General features: G+C 30.8%; 1 protein-coding gene across 1 annotated transcript in view; it reads right to left on the reverse strand.

Moving 5' to 3' along the window:
- Nucleotides 1-17,535, reverse strand: part of LOC127730448 (calcitonin receptor-like) — a 59,291-nt gene extending 41,756 nt beyond the window's left edge. The window contains exon 1 of the mRNA XM_052238876.1: nt 17,216-17,535. Coding sequence (XP_052094836.1) covers nt 17,216-17,321 — 106 coding nt within the window. The 5' untranslated portion in view covers nt 17,322-17,535. The remainder of the gene's footprint in view (nt 1-17,215) is intronic.
- Between the last annotated feature and the right edge of the window lie 1,642 nt (nt 17,536-19,177).

Raw genomic sequence — 19,177 nt, forward strand, 5'->3', positions numbered from 1 at the left:
ATCATGCCAAGAAGATATGTAGAGTCCAATTGGGTCAAATAGAGTTCATTCAGTGAAGATATGTCAAGTCTCATTTGTTTCAGTCAATAAAGATCAGTTTATATTAACCTTGTGTATAAATGGGAGAAAAACGAGCAGTCATTAAAAAATACACTGCCGAGTTTCATAATAAAAATGTTCCAAGCTAGTTGCAATACTCCTAGCACAAAGTACCCCTCCTGCAGCAGCATTCGTTTATAAAAGGTTCATTGGGGATCGCTGATGCAATACTATCCGAACTTACTCCATTGAAGATGGTTCCACTTATTCATATTATTATGCATTCTGCATCACCCATTTTATGTTAATAGTATCGATATAACTTTTTGAGCAGCTTGAAGTAAAACACATACAATCAGTAAATCGATCATTTTAGATTGATTTCTGGTTAATAATAACATGCTCAGGCACCTTGGCCAATTATTTTCTTCCAATAGATTTTAATTCAAATACATATTAAAAGGATAACAGGTATCATGGCCCAACAAATACAGCACAGTACAACAGACCACATCTGCAACAAACACATGACTCCTCAGAAACTACAGACACACAAACAAAAGACAAACAACAAATGGTAAAGATACTAGCCTTACTTGGTACAGGCACAGCATGTGGGGTTAAACCAGTTTTATGTATGACGTCCATTTTCACATAACTAGTACACATTTTTATTTAGGGGCCAGCTGAAGCCCGAATCCGAGTGCGAGATTTTCTCGCTGTGTTGAAGACTCATTGGTGGCCTATAGCTGTTTTCTGCTCTTTGGTCGGGTTGTTGTCTCTTTGACATATTCCCCATTTCCATTCTAAATTTTATAGTAAATCGTTTTGCCATTTCTAATTTTCGTATACTGTCAGTTAGATGACTGAATACTAGTATTATATTATTGTTGTGATATTTCTTTTTTTATTCAAATCATTAAATGACCTGGACTTTCTCATTTTCTCTTCTTTTTTTTAAACATTGTTCTTTTCCAATTCGTGTGTCAACTTGACATTTATCTAATTTCTATTGATGAACATTTAACCTTTTAATTTTGTTTTAATGTTACCATGATTTGTTTTTATAAAACAAAATTGTCTGCAGCGGTTAAGAAAAAAAGGGTTAAGTAGGAATTATCATCTTTATTGAACTAACAATTTGGTTTACCGAGCTGCAAGAACTTTTATGTTAAAATAAAACGGTAAACAGGAAAACATCAATATGCCATGACATAATTACTGCCTTTCGTAAATTAACTTTCAATCTCTTCTAGTTCACCTAAAAAAATATAAACCAGTTTCAGAAAAACAAAAGTTTCCACAATTATAGATTAAGAAATGGTAATTATGTTTCCTCAGCAGAATTTTCTCTTTTGATGTCAAAGAATAAGAATGCGTTGAGCGATGTTAAATGATCAATTTTCATTCTTAGATCTTACAGATATAATTCTAATGAAAAATGATAAATTCTAACAAATTTTATGCTCTCATGCAGTTAAACATCTGTGTCAATTAGATAGTAAAGCCATCTGTATTGCAGAGAGGAGATCGAAACTACATAAGTTCGTTGTTACATAAGGTAGAGACAGATCAAGTTATCATTTTGTAAGATTTTAACGGACTATTTTCTGATGGAACTGTCGGGTATCAAGGGAAACAAATAGTCCAGAAAAGAAAATTGATCTTTCATTTTTTTTTCTATTTTCGAATTAACAAATTGACTTATATTTTGTATATTTAGTTATGTACTATGGTGATTATAGAAACTAGAGGCTTTGAAGAGTTTGCGTCGCTCACCTGGATATGTGCATATCTTGAACAATGACCATTTCTATTTAATTGATCTTGTCTTGCTGATAATTTTCTGTTGTTTACAGTTTCTTTCTATCTTTTCACACAAAACACAAAAATAGGCAATAACTCCTATATGAGTCGACTGACGATTTCGGCTATATTGACTTGTTAGTAGATCTTGTCTTGCTCATCATTTGTGCTGTTGTCAATTTTTCTTTATAGGTTTTTGCAAAAATATGTAAAAAGGGATTACAATTATCAAATAACAATAACTCTATTAGGAGTTTACTAAATCAGTTTCGGCTATGTAGGCCTATTAGTAGATCTTTTCTTGCTGATCATTTTTGATGTTTCAAGTGTTGCTCTACCAACTATAATGTTTGCCGTAAACACACAAAAAAATAAAATTAAAATATATGGTATAAAATTGTCATTTAAGGGCAAAATCGTAAAAAAAATGATTTGGGCCAAGTTTACTTCTTGTTTTCCGATGATCATTTTTTGATATTTATAGTTTCTTGTGAAGAACTCTATCTATTAAGCTAAGAAGCAAACATAACGGGGCAGTTTGTTTTATTTGTCGATCTTGCTGATCACTTTAATTTTCATTTTTAAAGTTTTTCTCTATCTATTTTAGTTCAAAGTAAAAAGCAAAAAAGGAAACTAAAATGGTAAAAATCGTCATTTAAGGGCATAACTCCTCCAGGGAGCTGACTCATGATTTCGGCCATTGAATTTTATTGAAGATATTTTTCTTGCTGATAATGTTTTTTTCTTTTTAAATATTCTCTCTATTACAGTATTGAAGATGAAACGCAAAAATAAAGAAATGGTAAAACTGGTCATTTAAGAGTTATAACTCCTATTCGGATGGTCTGACATTTTATATCAAATGGAATATTATTGGAGATTTTGAACTTCTGATCAATTCCGTTCCCTGTCAGATTTCTTCTGTTTTAACGGTTTTCAAGATAAAACATGTACTTGTATTTTACCGCTTTATTCTATTTGTAGACATGTCGGCCATGTTTGTTGGAATGCCTAACTAGTATCGGATTCACTATTTTTTTAATTTTTTATCGTGGCAAATTAAGTTTGGTTTCAATATTGTCCCAGTAGTTTCTAAAGAGTTTTTTTGTAAAACATAACGGACAACGACGATAGACGACGAACGACAAGTTATACAACATCTCACACTAGCCTTCTTGGCCAGGTGAGCTGCAAAACAAACTTGCAGTAAAGGGTGCATTTAAATATACAAGTATTTCTAAATTGGAAGTTATGTTTTGCTGAACTCTGTATAACTAGAATGTTATTCTTAGTTGTTGTAATGTGTCTATTTTAACGGTAAACTATGTCGATTTAGACAATATAGAAGAAGGAGAAAAAGGTAAAAGAAACTTAAACCAAACTAAGTCAACCTTCATTCAAAGAAGGAAATACCAGAAACATTAAACAAGACATTTGATGATTTAACTAATTGCAAATTTTAAAGACTTTTTCTGTCTAAAGATTGCGAATTAAGTAAGTAAATTTCTAACCATGAAGCTGTTGATTCCCATTACATATAACCTTGGTTTTTTGTAACTTGATCAGTTTTCTCCGCAAATTACAAAAGCCTCATTCACTGTCACAGCTAATTCAATAGATACTTAATTTATCAAGTAGCAAGTGGAAAAGTTGTTTTTCATTTTTAGTAATCAGTTGAAGAAAATAACAAATTATTCATCTCAGACAACTCAATGTTAATAAAGACAATACGAGTTTTCAGTAAAAACCTTTATGTGCATGCTTACGAAAACAATTAAAGCATAATCTTCTAAAACAAATTATCATTATTATTATTTTCACTTATTATTTTTATCTTATTTTATAAGTTGAACTCTTTATTCATATAAGACTGGTTTAACTCACTACATTTTGTACCTGTACCAAGTCAGGCTTTCTGGACCATGCGTTGTTCGTTGTTGTTTGTATATCTTGTTTGCTCATAGCAGGTGTTTGTGGATTGCTACTTGTTGTCGTAAAGAACTCTCTTTAATTTTTAACATGTTCGTTTACGTGTTGTATGTCTTAACGTTTTAATTACCTTGAAAGTTCATCATTATTTAACAGTCAACACAAAAAAAGGTGTGAAAAATAACAAGTAATTAAAACTTTTAGAATTTGATTCTTAACAAATTTCGTGCATGTACAGAAAAAGCAATACATAACCCTTATAGCGCTGCATGTTTGAACTGTCAATTTTAAGAAATAGTGAGAAGGTTTACGTTTTGTAAATAGGTTAGATCTACGGAAGCCGGTTAGTTTTCTTTTTAAGTTGTTATAAACACTTAGCTTACTCCTTATAACGACCTAGTGAATTCGTTACAACGACTAAGCTAACTTGTTATAACGACTTATAGCTTGCTGTTCGGTGTGAGCCAAGGCTCCGTGTTGAAGACCGTACTTTGACCTATAATGATTTACTTTTATAAATTTTGACTTGGATGGAGAGTTGTCTCATTGGCACTCATACCACATCTTCTTATATCTATTTGCTTATCTAACTCGTATTAATGACCTATTTAACTTGTTATAACGACTTAGTTAACTCGTTTTAACGACTTAGCTAACTTTTTATTTATCTATCTCGTTATAACGACTAAGCTTACTCGTTATAATGACTTAGTAACTCGTTAGCTAACTTGTAATAACGACTTAACTAACTCGTTAAAACAACTTAGCTTACTCGTTATAACTACTTAGCTACTTTCTCAATTCCAGGACTAGACTATACCCCCTAATATCTTGGTCTTGATTTATTTTCGATTGTCTTCTTATTTTTAGAATTCTAAATTTCGACTCAATGCAAATTTATTACAAATAAAAGTTGGAAGATGTACAATTGCAAAAAAGAAATTGAAGATGAAATACATTTTTTGTATAAATGTCCTAAATACATCGAAGAGCGCAAGCAATTTCTATATAATTTAGAACTTTTAATTATAAGGGTGTCAAATTTAAAGACATTTTGAATTGTTTTATTTGTCTTGGTGAGTTGGTCAAACGGAAGAGGTAAATCACAGACACCTATTTTTGGTTCCCTTAGTTTTATCAGTAGTGGATCAAGGAACTTCGAAAAAGGGGAGTGGTTACATGTTAATAAGAGGAGGAGGAAGGAGCCAAACCTTAGATTAATCTTATCTTTTTTAAGAATAAGGAGATAATCAGAAAAATTCAAAGGGTCAGCAAAATAACACAAAAGATTAATATGTATAGGCATCTATACATATACAAACATTTCATGATATCATTTGATCCAAAGTTGAATTGATAATTTGTATATATATATATATATATATAAAAACATTAAAATAAGACTGAACTAATTTATCAAATGTACATTAATATTTTGTAACATATAGTTAAGCTGTTCTTCCTACGTACGTTAATTTGTTTATCCTACTCCGAAAGTTTGTAATTTTAAGTGACATTCAAATAATATAGAAATATAAAATCTATAATTTTCGTAGATTTTATTGAATTTATTAAACGATTTTTATTTTATACTTTTCCATAAGTGTTTGTTTCATGTATCTATTTCGTGGTCCTGTTTAAGTAGTTTACCTAAATTCTCTAGCACAATTATGTTCAGTCCTTCCTGAAACTCAATTTATGACAGTAAAGTTGATGATCTACATCCTCAGAGCTTAAAATACTACTCAATTTATTATTTCATAATCTGGAAATTTGAGGAACATAGTTCCTGTCATTAGACCGACATTTTTCTAGGTAAGTGTTTTCAACCGGTTGTGCAATATGTTGTTACTTATGATATTAAAACAATGTTATATATGATAACTGTAATGTACAAATTATAGCATAATTTTACACATTTTTATAAATCGGTCGTGAAAAGTCTATTATTTTAACGGTGGTGAGTAAGAAGACCGGATCCATTATATATACGTTATCTACTTTTACAATACCATATTTGTATGATAACAAGTTTATTGCAGTAAATCGACCTCTTATTACAGCCCCATTAAAAGTTTCATTCTTTATCTCTACCGTTCCTTTCTCGAGTTCAGCTGATAATCATTTTATCATCAAAGTCATAGCATCATTTCTTTAATCATTCAAACTTATTACCACGTTTCAGTAACGTAACCGTCCATGACATTTATTGCAAAAACCTTTCAAACAGAAAGTCTGATAGAAAGATTGATTCAATTAACCCATTTTTTTTCTTGAAATAACAAAATAACTACACCTATAACTATGAATTGCCAAAATGTGACTGAGCATTACGTATTCGATGTTTTCAGTACTTCTTCAGGATAATTCATTTTTTACCACTCTTCTGTTGTGCTTCTTACAAAAATATGTCTTGTTTATCTGTTGATTTCCAAACAAAAATATCATTCCTAAAAATACATACAATTTCACTTTAAATTGAGGTTCTCTAAATCTTGTACCACAAATTCCCCGTAAAATCATATGCAGCGTTGAACAAATTCTATTGTTTCCATATACGTATTAAGAGTGAACAGTCTGCGTTTTTTTTTCTTTAAATCGTTTGGCTTAACATTCACTTTTGAGGGAATTTTGAATTTATATGGACTTCCCCTTTTTGAATTGGCATTGGAGTTTGGTATTTTTGTTATACATTTTTAGATAAGTTAGTTTTTACATTTTAGCACAATTACAAACAAACATCTTAACGCCACAAATTTCCCAGCCATTTGAACAATCTGACAATCACTTATTCCTGTTTGTATACAGAAAGTTACGATAATTTGAGGCCAAATGCAATTAACTCTGCTGGCCTCATACAACAAAACTACTGTTAACTTATTATTTGTCATTATCTTACCGATTACAAAACATGACAACAGATAATGGATAAATTGTAGAATTTGTTACGTTGTACGTCATCCGTTGAAATAGCAAAACGAAAGATTTGTTGAACACACAGATATAAAGTAAAAGAACCATCGTGAGATATTATAATAATTTGAAAGAAAAAAAAATGTTATACAAAAAACAGTTCAAGGTCAAGTTACAGTAAATCGGTAATCACAGATTTTGGTAAAATTTTGCATACAACTATGGCTCTTTGAACAATAACTGAAAATCGAAAAAAAAATGCATTTATCTCTTTTATTAATTGAAATATTACTGATTTTATCCTTTCAAAATAGGTAAACGTTTGTATAAAAGCACATAAAATCGGCAAAAAACCTTAAATTTGTCTTAAAATCATCAAATCTTGTTAGGGTCACCGACTTCGTACATCATTCAAAGTGGTGTTCTATGTAAAACAAAAAACAGAAAACGTCAGATTTATCGTAACGTCATTCGTTGCAGGCCGTAAAACGTTAATTTTTTACGTTTTTCACTAGATTGATTTCATAGACAAAAAACAAAGTCGGTGACCATATGATCATTTTATATCATTAAAACGGAAATTTATGTATCAACAACATATAGTTTTTTAAGAATAATCTATGCATTAGAAATTAGAGAAAATTGTAAATTACATATACAAAGTCATGTAGTTTGCATAAAAGAAATCAAACAAAACATAACTAAAAATGTAAATTTTAATAAAAAGTATAGATTGGGTTTTCGTCTCTTATAAGATTTTAAAAATACAATTAATTTTAAAGGAAAAAAATTTAAATGGCAGGAAACGAAAATGTGCTATCCATCCTCTGTTATATCTGAAAAAATGTTTTTCTTGAAAACAATCATCGAAGTTAAGGCAGGACCAAGGAAAAAAATGGTCCCTCAAAATTCGATATCCACAATTTGTTTTTATATCGACTAGTCAAACAGTCGTTACAATGAACAGCTTTGTGTTTGGTGTTATTGTAAACATCTTATATCCTTTCAACGGGTTACTTGTTTTGGGTGTTATTGTAAACATCTTATATCCTTTCAATTGGTTACTTGTTTTGTGGTGTTATTGTAAACATCGTATATCCTTTCAACGGGTTACTTGTTTTTTAGTTATTTTTCTGAGAATGCATGAAATATTTTCCACTGGAAGTTTATATCAGAACAACTCATATAAAACCCCATTATTTTTCACTTAGTTGAACGGATCATGTATCATGACAGTGTCCTAAATGAAAGTGAATCGTTTGCTCTTTTAAATACGCTTCTTGTTTAAGTCGAAGATTTTAACAAAATTCATTTAAGGAAACCTGAAGTAAAAATTGAGGTGAGAAGATTTTGATACATATCAAAAGTTTTCAAATAATCATATTTCTAATTTTTAATTCGTATTGTGTTGTGGGTTAATTATAACTTTTTTTTCACTTACTGCTATGGTTTTATATTGTGTGACCCTTTCCACAACCTCTAACCTCACTTTGTGTTTTTATTTATTTTACATCAATCATTGTGACAACCTCATTAGTGTTCCCATCCAATTAGTTTCTTCAAAATATGTTTTATTGCTTTGTTAATTTCCATGAATAGAAGTTTTATTTCTCTATTATTGTAAAAATGTGATTAAATGAGAAGAAAAAAGGAAACTTTAATTGTGTGCAAGTACATATCCATAGGAAGCAATGACAGCAAAATTACCAGTACATTCAATTCTGGGACAAATTAACACTGGTAAAAATATTTCATGTCCGCCCGCACAATATAGTAAGGTATCATTTAATGTCCTTCATATACAAATATGGAGATACGTATAAAAATAAAACGATGTGGTATGATTGTCAATGAGACAACTCTCCACCAGAGACCAAATGACATAGAAGTTAACAGATAAGGTACATTTATGAAAAAAGGCAAGATTTAATAGATCTTGAAAAAAAGTATGCAAAACACTTATATCGTAATCTGAGCTATAAAAACGCTGGAAAAGATATCAAAAGTGTGTGTATGTGTGTCTGTCTGTGTGAGTTAGGGGGGAATAAAAAAAATCATAAGTAAAAAAAAATCTGGCAATACCATGGCAAAAAAGAAAAACGACGAAAAAACAAACAGCAATCCTCAAAACCCTACATCAAAAACTATAAAAGGATGGACTGTAGTTCCTGTTCTACAAGTGACACTTGCCGTGTCTGAATAAGCGAAATAGTAATTTCAAGAATATCCGTACATATGTATCACGTATTATCTATATCTAAAGCCAATAATGAAATTTGGAATCTTTAAAACAGACTTGTTCCTTGCATTTCCATATCACGAGTAAGTAATTTCCAGAAGATATCTGCTTGAAGCAATGGAAATATCAATATGTACTATTGTATCAATATGCTCTATAAATGCTATATTAAATACAAGGTATATGCATTCAAAAGACAACTTGAAGAAGTTTAAAAGAAACCTTATAAATTGTCCACGTAAACTGGTTTTTCTGACGAGAGTTATTACAACAGTGCATGTTTAAATGATAGATTATTCTTCTTAGAACAAGGTCGCGTAAATACCCTGTCGGTCGGTGTAAGATCTTGAAACAGTGCACGCATTGTTGTTAACCTTGGTGTTTATTATCAGTAGCCTACACCATGATTAAATAATAGCAATGGCCTGTATTCCTTATTTTTTTCATTATCTGGTATTATATGGATAACATATTGCTGAACTTGGAATCCTGCAGCATCTTTATTATAATAAATATTCATCTTTTGTGACGTCAATTACATGGTCATTAGAATACTGAAGCCATATCTTAGTCCGTTGCATTATTCTGTGGTCATTTCATTTTACAGCTATGCACAGACAATCCGATCTTCAATATTGAAATTACAAGTTAAATTCATTTTTTGAAAATGTTTAAACATAAAACAAGTTGCGTTCTTTAAAAAAAGAAAAGCAATACGTGAACCTAAGACCGCTGACTGGTCACCAAAAGATTGTTGCTGAATTTTTGTTTGCTTTTGAATTGAAATAATTGACTGTGAATAGAAGGAGATAATGATGAAGTTAAGCTACCTTTATTAAAAATAAAATAAAAATGTAATAGTGTGTACATTCTTGCACAAGTCAGTTGAAAGCAATGTTGGATAGGTGTGAATAGAAAAGTGTATATACAACTACTATTTGAATATACATTTTAAAGCTCGACTATTTCATTTATTACTTGGGATTGTACATCATTTTTTTTTATAATCCTATTGCAAATCCCAGTTTCTACAAACCGGATGAATAATGCAAATTGCACAAACCAATCGCAATATAAATTTAAGCACTCAGTTTGCTTTATAATCTGGATGCATTTATTTTATCTATCACATCTTTATATTTTGTTTCCTGCATGGATGCCTAAATATTCTCAACTCGTTATTGAAGTTGTCTGTACTCATGGTAGATGTTGTACTGTAACAGATAAATTTAAAGACCATTTTCCATGTGAAGTGAAACCCTGTGGCATGCCAAGATTAACATGTTGTATGCCAGACGCGAGTTAAGTCTACAAAGAATCATCAGTGACGCTCGAATCAAAATAGTTTAAAGGCCAAATAAAGTACGAAGTTAAGTAATCTATTCCTTGGGTAGAAAATCCTTGGCATTTCGAAAATGTCAAAGTTTATAAAAGGACAGTGACTCAAAAAAAATAAGAAAAAAGAGAAGCAGCTAGAGGTCAGAATACCGTAAGCAATGATAACCGTGCTTGAAAGTCACATGGCAAGCTCTTATTGCCGTGTCCTGAATTTAGATAAGAAAAGCGAAAATTCGCATTCGCGAGTGAAATTAATATTTATGCATGAACGTGATATTTTTGCGCAAGAAATAGTAAATAGAAAGCAAACGCACTGATACTCTGGATGAGAATACGCATTTGCGTCATCACATATATTAATCTAATAGTTGAATTCGGATGTCAAACTACCTACCTCAAGTGATTTAACTCCGGATTCATTGACATTTTATCCGGAATTTTTGTGAACGCAAACCGATAGTGTGCGTGTGAACAGGGTGATGTATAATGTGAATGAACCAAGACGTGTAGGATAGCTGACTAACACAATGAATACAATTTTAAAAACCTTACCATAGTACAAATATTTAGATGCTATAAGGTTGAACTAATAAAATAAAAAAAAAATAAAAAAAAATAATTAACATTATGATAGTAATTAAATTTTGTTATGATTATTGTAAAATATTAATTACGTTTTTTGTGAGTTGCAAGGATTTAAAATCCTTGAGAATTGAAACCACGCAAGTATTTTTTCATTCACGACCGTTTAAAATTTAGATATTTCAATTAGCTAACTTGAACTGCTTTCCGACCACTGTGTTTCCGACCTTAGATAAATATTTTTAACAGAAATATCGTTTTCTTAATTTTCTTCATTCTTTCCGACATTTTCTCATGCTATGATTGAAATACTAATTATCAAATGATAAACGTTCAGAAATAATCAGTTTATTCTGGGTCATTGTATATCAATAAACTATTCCCAGGTTTATTAAATAAAACACACACAACGCGTAGAGGGACCGTCTCAAAGCATGAACTATATAATTGCGTTATCATTATACTTGATATTTAATAAACATTTACATTATTAAAAACATATATGTTTTGTCAAAAGGCAAATAGGTTCTAACATATAAACGATTTTTTCGAATGCAACCTATTCTTTATTACTTTACTTTCAAATCTACAAATGAACCGTTTGTCAGATTGTTGAAATATACAATGTCACGTTGTAGCCTATCCATAGAGGGACCGTATCAAAGACATAAATAACTACCTATATAAATGATGGAAAATTTTCGAGACGTTCAGAGAATCGTGATTCCGAGGATATCGAGTGGCCCATAGACACTTCCAAACTCGCCAATATATACACGCAAAAATGTTTGCACGCTACTAGAAGCACGTGGCATAGGAGTGCGAGAGAAAAGTGGTTATCTTGTTGTGTAAATATCGCATTCAGGATATGGACACGAGTTCCAAAAAACTCATCAGTTATGATATCTTACATTTAAATTTCTATTTTTGTAACATATGTTAGACTTTCTGTTTGTATGTGGTCGTTAATTTATACTTCTTGTTACATCAATAAAGTGCATTATTTCGCAAACTTTTTATAATTTAATGACAAAACAGTGCGACATTTTATAAATTGCAAGTGACGAGAGTAAAGGAGTCGTGTCAACTTGTTCTTATAGCAAATATTTCATATTTAAAATAGGTTAAACATACAATGTAAAACCTACATACTACAAATAAGACAAGTCATTTTCATGCATAGTAACAACTATTAAGACAGTTCTTTCTTTAACTTATAGAATATACAAGTTCGGACAAAATTGCTTCTTTCGATGACAAACCTGAAAAATGTGTCTTTCTATGTTGTGATGTTACACTATTGTTTCAGGTTAGGGTGAAGGTTGGCGCCTTTTAAAACGTTTAAACCCGCTGCATTTGTTTGCACCTGACCTAAGTCAGGAACCTGTTGTTCAGTGGTTGTCGTTTGTTGATGTGGTTCATAAGTGTTTCTCGTTTCTCGTTTTTTTTATACAGATTAGAACGTTGGTTTTCCTGTTTGAATGGTTTTACACTAGTAATTTTTGGGGCCCTTTATAGCTTGCTGTTCAGTGTGAGCCAAGGCTCCGTGTTGAAGGCCGTACATTGACCTATAATGATTTACTTTTACAAATTGTGACTTAGATGGAGAGTTGTCTCATTGGCACTCATACCACATCTTCTTATATCTACCTAAAATAATTTTGTTTCTTTATGTACCGTGACTAGTAACATAACCTTTATTTACTTTCATTCATAAGATAATAATTGAAATATCTTCGTCTTGTCTTATGTAACTCCATAGATACATGTATGATACAAAAATGATATAATCGTTATTTTCTTCTTGTTAAGTAAGTGCATGCACATCGAATTTTCGACGTAACATCCCCTATATGAAACTAGGTCGATTTCTGTGAAACAAAACGTTACATCATTGTTAATGGCAATCTCACTGAAAATTACCCATAACCCGTACAAGATATCTAATTAGTATATAATTCAGCATTACAAAAAATTGATTATTGAATATCTTTAGAAGAAAGTCACTATAATCATCAGAACATATAATACTAAATGCTATCTGACAAAGCCCCATTATGTACAATCAATACATTTCGGTTACGTTATTACAAATTAACATTTTGGTTATTTTCTTTTTGTTTTTATGTGATGGGAGGGTGAATATCGCCACTGGACAAGACGCAGAGAACAACTGCTCGTTTTTTTCAATTATAACAACTCAATCTCAGACAATACTCCATTATGCGTCACTAAAATGATTACAGACCTAAGCTGGGAACAACTACCGGTTCTGAGAAGAAGCAGCGGTTTTCCTTGCTACACAATATCCAAAAAGATCATAATTTCGTAGTTGTAGATGTCAGTGACATACTGAAACCAAACGACCATAGAACTAGAGGACAACAACGTCTGTACCAATTAAGAGCCACTCTCCGTGTTAACAAAATAAATCATCATTAAACTTAAGAACCACTCAAGAGAGAATTCTTCTTCTTACCAACTTGACAAAGTCACCTACACTGGACGTATTCCAGACAGCCCTAAGAACAAGTTCCAGATACCACTTAATGGAGAGACTGCATATAGTTTTAATCTGCATACATAATCTGTAAAAGTATATCTATAGGCGTACTTATAAGGCGATAGTCAGACTCCACACACCCGTTGGAAAGTATGTCCTTAGCATGCAAGAAGAAGATCTAGAAGAAATAAAACAATTGTTTTACCAGATCAAGTATTCATTTGCCTGTAATGCAAATACAGACCTTGACATATGCCTTTTTTGAAGACCATACATATATTCATTCTTTAGATTTCATGCTTTTTGGGTCGTTAAGTGGCTGTCTCAATGATGTTTACCTGAAATCTCCTTTTTTCATATATGTCTGAATGAGAAGACTTTAAATGCATAACGCATTTGTGTATAAATTGTGGTGTGTGGTTGCCGTCTCATTATCCAACATCAACGTGTATTCACATTCAGCTATAAGTGTGTCAAAATGTAATAGTATATGCCAATATCCACATTAACGATTGATATTATGAATTGCGTTAAAAAAATGAAATATGTTATTGTATAGGAACTCAATATCCCTATAAAAAAGATGTTTGGAATTGCATGGAAACCCAATATCCCCTGTAGAACGAAATTAAAGTTCAGCTTTCAATGTATCCCAGTATTGTTGAATGTTATTAAATAAAATCAGGCTGTTGATTTTCTGATTCGAAATTTTCACATTTTGTTACCCCGGGGACTTTTATAGCTTACTAAAATATTAATATACGGTATTGGGTTTTCTTATTGTTAAAGACCATAGTAATTACGATTACTTGTTATCCATACTTGTCATTTAGTCTTTGGTAATAGTTGTCTCTTTGGAGATCATACTACATCTCCTCAGTTATATTTTACAGATATACTGTTTTGACGAATTAAACCAATATAAAATTACATCCTTTATCAGGAACGCTCATACCAAAAATTTCAAAAAGCCAGGGAAACGGCGCGAATTCATTATCATTCTAAACATTTGTTTATTATCTCATACATAAAAATGAAAAGATTGTATGGTTGAAAACTGACAAATCTTATGAAATGGCAGCTGTTGTAATATTTCCTAGTTAATAAAGAAACATGGTATTATTGCAAATGATGCAACTATCCCGATGTCCGATAAATATCCATCTATATATATTTATATACCTAAACGAAACGGTGAATATATCAAATACTATAAATTCAACTGAGATAAAAGATTGCCAAATTGAAGCATGTAAAATAAAATAATAATACTAATACAATGTATAAGATTACTATAACAATCACTTGACTTCCTGGTGTGGACATGTACAATTTGTTAATGTATGTGGCGGAAAAATCATAGTTGTACACTTGTGGTAAAACAGAAAAACAGTGCAACAAGCTGTTGACTTCAACTAAAATGAACTGTTTCAAATCAACTTATGTACGGGTAAATTATATAGTATACCAAGACCTATATTTCGAACACAAAGATGTTATACAAACGTGTTCGAAATATATATTACAACAATCAATGGACCTGCATAATCTTTCATATTTTGATTCAGCCTAAGCGAAGTTTTTATATATACCATTTCATTTAGAAAAACTCTTTAAGTCATATGATACTTCAAATTAAAAAAATAAGTTGAATATGTTTTGTATACTTGAATGGCTAACTTTTACTATAAAACACGTGTACATGAACTTTTCTTATAAGAAAATCCTTTATCTTATCAAAATCTTAAGAAATGTACTGCTAATGAATTATTGTCTTCCCGTACTTTAACAGCTTTTCAGTATACAGTGACCTTATTCACGAGACCTCTCGTTAGAACTTCGGCAACCGCACAGTTCAAATGCGAGGGAAAGACTGTGATGAAAGAAAAGGTAAACGAGCGTGGAACTTCAAGGTAGATAGTGTTAATTAATTCTAGAAGTAAAATTTTACTAGACCTTATCATTTAACAACTGTTAAGGCAAAATTAAATTAACAAATGGAAACGCATGGAAAACATGAAAGAAAAACAAAATTAAACAACGCTCTATTATCTCACTTATTGTTCAAGTGCTCAATGATCTGTGTTGATTGTTTACTAAGGTCACGATTGGTAAACTTCGGCAACATAACCCGAAAGTAAATAAGCAGCCAAGTTTTCGATCAACAATCACTGAATGATATCTTTTGGTAATATATGATACGTTATGGATTGTACACGTGTAATAAATGTTAACAAAAAAGTGCATACGATAGATGAATTAGTTTAGTATATGTTAGACCCTAATCGACGTCCGGTCTCAAATCGACGTCCAATCTGACGTACCATTCTAAAGTTAGGGCAATTTAAAATGAACATCAGTTTTTTTTTACCTGTTTACCTCGATGATAAATTATCAAATCAAAATTTTAATAAATCTAATTAAATAACTTTTTATTTATTTGATGCAATTTTTCTTTCATTCGTGAAATCTAAGCCAAGAAGCTGGCTTCGATTTGAGAATACTCGATTAGAGCGCATAAAATCGGCCGTCGATTTGGAATCTTATTGAATTATCACGTTAGATTCGACGTCGATTTGAAGAACGGGCATCGATTAGAGACCGGACGTCGAGTCGAGTTCTACATATATGCGTTTTTATACTATAATTACAAGAAACTCGTTTAATATGACTTCAAACCACATTTGAAGGCATACTGTATGTTCACTCGTATATATTACATTAGAATAAAGACGTTATATAATAGTCCACATACAGGTCTTTTAAATAATAAAAATATAATGTACTTTAGTTCATTATCAAAGAACCACTTTTTGTATTTTATCAAGCAGTGTTTAAATAAGTAAAACTAAGCATTGTTAAGTGAAAACACGGATAACAGGACATTTTTCGCCAATTTACAAATAATACATGTATTATTATAGTATTTGCATTATCTGTAAAAATCCAATTAATGGACTCATATTACAAATAATACAAATCATTTAAATGCTATTACCATGTCATTTATTCATTTCAACCATACTTGTGTACTTAAACATATCACTACTGTTTGGCCGTCTAAAGTGAAATTAGTATTGTGTATGAATCTTATATATGGATAAATTATACCAAGGCAATTTGCAAAAGGTGCTATCAGTCATTTTGTTACAGTACAGACAATAGAATGAAATAAAAACAGATTCAAATATAACATTTTCAAACGATTAAAGATCTAATTTGAAAAATAAACAAACAAACAAAAAACCAAAAAAAAAAAAAACCCATCCAAATAAAAGCCAAACATAGATACATAACTTAGAATAATAATAATAACTCCTAATTGTACGTAATATCTTTTAAAATAAATATCATCGAGAATTTTCTGATGTTATTTCTCCTGAATAGACTTTTATTCTAATAGAATAGAAATAACAAACAACAGTATATAAAACACAAACTAAAGACAAACAAAACAAAAAATTCCACGTTTATCCCACATGTCTTAAAGTTATTGATATATATATACTCAGTTGGACGGTATCGTATTATTTAGTATTTTTATGCATTAAGCGAAAATCTGACAAAATTAACTTGCATGTAAGTCACCGTGTGAAAATTTGAAAAATACAAATATTTTCACAGGGTCAATACTCCCTTTGTTTTTTCTTCAATGAGTTTTTACGTTGTTTCCGTACTAAGTGCACTGCCTCTTTTAGCTCTATGTTGTAGTTTTTGATCGATGCAAACTGGACATCACTCATGATAGCGTATACTATTCTTTATATAAACAGTGAGAAATTAGTTCATATATAGACAAACTATTAAATATTTTATCGTGTTTCATTTAAAATATCACATTCTGTAATTATACAAGTTTTTCTTACCTCCAAAGTTGGGCCTAATCTTAGAAATGCTTTCTGTACACTTTTTCTGTTCTTTGCTTATTGTCTCATATAATAATAATTTTTCTTCCGGCGTCATAGTCCTCATATCATAATATAAACTTCTTTACACTTGTGACAAAACTTTTTGCCTTATTTGACTTCAGTCTTTATTTTGATAGCTGAACAATTGCCTTGCGCACAAGGATGTATCGATCCAGTACAAGCGGGTTCTTTAACAGATTTCGTAATTATACAGAGGAAAATAAATATGGCGATTCTGATGATAAACTTTGATATTGGACTAGCTGCAGATGTGGCATTAATAAACCAATAACCAGTTTTCTTCACAGTAATGTGTTAGCTATAGTTGGTTAATTCAAGTATTAAGTGTGAAAGAAGAACGCGATCAAATAGAAAACCACACATTAAAAAAAACGAATTAAATTTAAAAACAGCCGCCATTGTAATATCCAACTGCAAAAGCACTGATTATTTTGTTAATATATTATAAAAACTCTTTATGTTACTAAATGCTATGAAAAGACAAGAAAGATTATAACAGGATATTTTTCAACTAGTAAAAACGAAGCCAGTTTCAGAAAATTAAAACAGACATCCATACGCCTAAATATAGAAATGTCATTAAATTAAAATCATACATGCCATAATTAACAAATAATGATTTTCAATGATGAGCTATTACATATAAGAAGCAACGCTAATTTACTGGTAAATCCATTTTGAATAAACAAACCGAAAGAAAAAAAAACTTGAGGGAAAGTCAAAATAAGGAATAGAACACAATCGTGATATTTACTAATGAGAGGACTATTCTGGTGTGTAAACAACTAAACTATTTCACAGTACGAATTTCATCCAAATAATGATTTACATCTCATTTGTAATTTTTAAGTATTTTTCGTTAAATCATCTCTTCACCTTTTGAGCTTATTTGTTGGAGACCTCTTCAAGAATAGCTCAAGCAGGCTAATAAGCCATATTTGATTTGTCTTGACCCTTTATCTATTATGGAAAAATTGTTTGCTGAATGTTATTACACTTTACTATCAATAAATGGATGAATTTAGCCATTGGCAAGAAACCTTGAATAGGCACTTTATCACTGACAATAGGCTTTAGATTATATGTTACCGAGGTATCCATGAAGAGGAAAATTCTTTTTTCATATTATGTATTTTCACAAATGAATTTCATCAGTTCTAGATATATAGGACAGATCTTCATTGTTAGATAGAACGAAAAGAAGAAAAAAAAGTCATTATATGAGTTCGTATTACCCCGTCATTTGATGGATTATATCTATATCCATAATTTTGTTTTGGAATGGAAAGAGTCGATAATATAGCTTTGTATATTGTAATTGGAAGACGGAAAGCACAAATGATGGAAAAATAAAAAGAAAGATAGATCAATAAAAAAAAATATGCCCACAAGATAGGATTTGTTTTAACAATTAAATAAACTTTGACATATTCCCCACAGATTTCAATTACATTCAGTGGCGTAGCTTCAACGGAGAAATTCAACGTCGTAAAAATATATTCATACATGAAGTAAGAACTGTAAAAGTGACATACTTGAATTTTTTTTTTATTTGTAATGTTTATTGGACATTCCTTACTGACAGTCGACGTCGCTGTGCAAGGAACCAACTGCGCTCCTATTTTCATTAACATGTTCCTTTATTCTTCATAGTTCTTCCAGTTATAATCTATCCCTGTAGTTTGGTAAATCCCCTTTAGAAACGTATATGTTAAAAGACATAGCCGATTTTACAAAAACCTCTTTAGAGATGCTCATAATTCTTTCATTTGTTTTTTACATTGACTTAAAACGTAAATTATTGAACGTAAAAGTGATGCTTTGTGTAGGGTGAATGACACACTTTCTACACGCTAAAAACATAGCAACAATTCTATGAGGGATGCATCTGTAAATAAA

The sequence above is a fragment of the Mytilus californianus genome, unplaced genomic scaffold (genome assembly GCF_021869535.1).
Source record: "Mytilus californianus isolate M0D057914Y unplaced genomic scaffold, xbMytCali1.0.p SCAF_2, whole genome shotgun sequence".
Taxonomy (NCBI): domain Eukaryota; kingdom Metazoa; phylum Mollusca; class Bivalvia; order Mytilida; family Mytilidae; genus Mytilus; species Mytilus californianus.